Source organism: Chlamydotis macqueenii, chromosome 1 (genome assembly GCF_036417535.1).
Source record: "Chlamydotis macqueenii isolate bChlMac1 chromosome 1, bChlMac1.mat, whole genome shotgun sequence".
In the NCBI taxonomy this organism is placed as follows: domain Eukaryota; kingdom Metazoa; phylum Chordata; class Aves; order Otidiformes; family Otididae; genus Chlamydotis; species Chlamydotis macqueenii.
Genome location: NC_141556.1, coordinates 214655449 through 214659271, shown reverse-complemented (window position 1 = coordinate 214659271; position 3823 = coordinate 214655449). Strand labels below are relative to the sequence as shown.

General features: G+C 44.5%; 1 protein-coding gene across 1 annotated transcript; it reads right to left on the bottom strand.

Moving 5' to 3' along the window:
• Positions 1-236: 236 nt before the first annotated feature.
• Positions 237-1208, bottom strand: OR2AT4 (olfactory receptor family 2 subfamily AT member 4). Its single transcript, XM_010120344.2, has one exon. The coding sequence runs from the start codon at positions 1206-1208 to the stop codon at positions 237-239; it is 972 nt and encodes a 323-aa protein (XP_010118646.2).
• Between the last annotated feature and the right edge of the window lie 2615 nt (positions 1209-3823).

Below are 3823 nucleotides of genomic sequence, written 5' to 3'. Positions count from 1 at the left end.
AGGATAGAAACCAAACTAGAAAATTATAAAAATTACAGCAAATCTAATAAAAGTCTACTAAAAGTAGACTCTTACAGCAAGTCCACTCAAAATTTCACAGAAATAGGCTGAAATACATTCACATAAGATATACCACAATTCAGGGGAACCAAACAGAACTCCAAAGGCGATGATGTCTTAATTAACCAGAGGGCTGAAATAATAAATAGCATGAGACTTCCGCACTGCGGTAAATTTTACCCAAATAAATTGAATTTTTTAGAAAGGTGAAAGATTTTCAGAAAACCGGATTTTTTAACTGCAGATTTTACTTCCTTGTTCCGTAAAGTGTAAATGATGGGGTTTAATAAGGGAGTCAAAATAGAGAAGGCAACGTTGCACATGACTTGGACATCAACAGGGATATCTACCCTGTAGGGCACGTACGCCACAGCGATGGAGGAGTAGTAAGTGCCCACCACAAGCAGATGGGAAGTACATGTTGAAAAAGCTTTCCTGCGTCCTTCTTTTGAGTTGATCTTCAGTATGGAGAGGATGATGTGGATGTACGAGAGGGTGACGAGCAGCAGAGGGATGACCGACACTGTCATAGCGATGGAGAACCCCAAGAACGTCTGGAAATCAGCACTGAAGTCTGAGCATGCGGCTTTTACCACTGCCAGGTGGTCACAAAAGCAGTGGTGAACCCTGGTTGTGTCCCTGTAAGCTAGCCGAGAGGTCTGCGTGACGACGGGCACAGGTATTAGGAGCGCAGTGATCCAGGCGCTCACTGCCAGCTGGATGTTGACTCTTCTTGTCATCTTGGCCGGGTAACGGAGAGGGTTGCAGATGGCTTCATAGCGGTCGTAAGCCATGATCACCAGGAGAAGCGCTTCGGTTATGGTCAGCCCATGAAAAGTGTACATCTGCAGAAAACAACCCCAAAATGAGATGGTTTTAGCGTTGGTCAGGAACATCGCCAGCATTTTGGGGATGGTGGTGGTTGTGAATAGCACATCTAAGACAGAGAGGTTAAGCAGGAAAAAGTACATGGGTTTGTGGAGCATACGGTCGACCACAACCACGGTGATGATAATGGCGTTACCAACCAGGATCAGCAGGTAGAATAACAAGAACACAATGAAGAGTGGGGTCTGGAAATCCTGGAGACCTGGAAACCCCACCAAGAAAAAGACTTTAGTGGAAGCATTGCTGCTGCAGCTCTCCATGGTGGGGCTGGTCAAAACGCCTGCGAGGATGCAGAGGGAGTAAGGAGACAGGCTGATGTGCGGGCAGATGTTTCTCTAAGGAGCTTGGCGGAGGTTCTGCAAGGAAAACACACGTTGGGTGAAATCTTGTAGAGCCGAGCCCATTGTAAGACACGGCTTGGCCCCTCTTGTCTCTAACCCACAATTAAGGTGGTTTGAATTGTCTGTTGATGATGTGGACTGCATCTACAGATGGCACGCTCTTCAGCTTCGGGCACGAAGGGTGGGATGAGTCTCACCAAGCTTTGAGTGCTCTCCAGGCACCTCTCCCCCCATCTGCACTGGTCCTCCTGGGTCCCTTTTCATGATGCATGGGGAAAAGGGGCATTTTGGGGGATGCAGCTCCTCTGCCCCGTTCTGCATCGAGGAGATGAGCAGCGTTATGGAAATGGCCATTTCTCTTCTCTAAGGGAATTCGGGGAATTAGTTCGGAAGCAGTCAATCATCCGTCTCTCTTTTTCTAGGCTATTACAATCTTTGCTACCCAAAATCATTCTTGTCACCGTTTTTCACGCCCGTATTACCTCTGGTTGGCTGCTTGCAGCTCACTGCGTTTCCCACGGCCATTGCAGCACGCAGTCGATTTCTGCTGCTGTTGCTGTAATTCAGATGAAAATGTAGAATTTCTTCTGACTTCCAGGGTGTTTCCTGGCACATAAAAGCAAAAGGAATTTTCGCAGCAATTTTCTTTGGCTGATGTAGGTCAACATCATGTCTTCTACTAGGGTAAGAAATGTTTTAGAGATTCATGAAGTTCAAAGGCACTGTAATAAAACGCTAGGAATAAATACGCATCTCAGCTCAGATGGACGGGGACGCGATGTGTGGCAGCCTCCGGCCCTTCCATATCTTTATTTTTCGTGATGTGGTTCTACCGTTGCATTATTCATATCAGCTTGTGACACTTTTTGGATTTCTCCAGGAAGGGCAAGGCAGAGCGTGCCATACTTTTGCATTTATTTTACATGATGAGCTTTTAAGATTCCTGAGTTACAAAGATTTTCTTTCCTCTCAGTAGAGATACTCCCTTTGTTGCTCATAAAGATTTAAAGCAGCTTGGAAAGGACTATTCTGCCCAGACCCTATGGAATATTCTTGTTTGCTGCGGCAAAATAAAGGAGCGTTTTGGAAACTTCCAGCGTCTTCTATTCCAGCCGCGAAAGTGCTGCTGCAATTTCACAGGCACAAATTCCTTTGAATTTATTTGTTTTCTTTAAAGTTGGGTAAATCAAAACTAAGATAGTATTCCAAAGAAAAGCCACTCTTTTTTTTTTTTTCATTAGGTCTATGCTAAAAAAAGAAGGAGAAATGAAGCTTAATTAAGTTTTTATGTCTTTTCTTGGTTTCCGTGTCCCAGTTTAAAAGAGGGGAAATAAAGCTCTCTTGGAAATGCTTTGTGCTTGGCCTCAAGCAGTTGAGAGTGATGGTTGGTCTCATGCAATTTCCTAACATTATTAAATCTCTGGTAATTTTCTGGTAGTTTTACCTTTCACCCAGAAAGTCACCTCCATAACCGTATAGGAGAGATCCATTTAATATTACAAATAAATAGGTTTTCTACCCCAATGAGATTTTATAATATAATGCTATTTAAGCATTGATACTTCGTTTACTCTCTACCTCTCATCTAATCTACCCTTCTCCATTTCTCTCTCTTGTTATTATTTTTTCCAAACTGGTAAGTTTTGAGGATGTAATTCGTATAAACAATGTCACGCTATTAAAAAACCCAAGATAATGTATTGTATTGAATTAAAATTGCCAGCATGTAATGTCCTTAAAATTAGCATTGATTTGAAGTTGTTTTCAGACATAGTAGATCAAATTCTCGTTCTGTGGAGCCTGTTGACATGTATTACAATCGTATTTTTCCATCTTGGACCTCATGAGGAAAAAGTAAATCCACATGAAACACTTAATTAGTCTGGAAAATGTTATTGTATTAACAGAACAGCAGCAACAATAACTCACTTGCACTTTGAAGTTATAACAAGGTCTTCTCCTTCCTTAATGTTATCCTTGGTGATAAGTGCAAAACTCCTGCAGTAAATCAACGGGCAATGCCACCACTGACATTGAATGTATTTCAACGTGCTGCCCTGCTCCCCACCCAGAGATCTTCCCCAGAGATGCTCTCCGTGATGTTTTCTTGCCTTGAGCTGGGAGACCCATGAGTTTTTTTTTTCCCCCAGTAGAGCATCTCGACAGTTTTGAATCCCTCAGTTGCACACTGAAGGTCACAGCAGATGGAGACTGTACAACAGATTTGCATAGACAAGAGTTTTCACCATGTGAAGTTTGTTGTGTGATGGAAGTGCATGATTGAGGTGGGCCCGTGCCAACCTCATGAAGTTCAACCAGGCCAAGGGCAAGGTCCTGCACATGGGTGGGGGCAACCCCAGCACAAATCCAGGCTGGGGGGGAACGGATGGAGAGCAGCCCTGAGGAGAAGGACTTGGGGGTGCTGGTGGGCGAGAAGCTCACCACGAGCCGGCAACGTGCGCTCACAGCCCAGAAACCAACGGCACCCTGGGCTGCATCCCCACAGCGTGGGCAGCAGGGCGAGGGAGGGGATT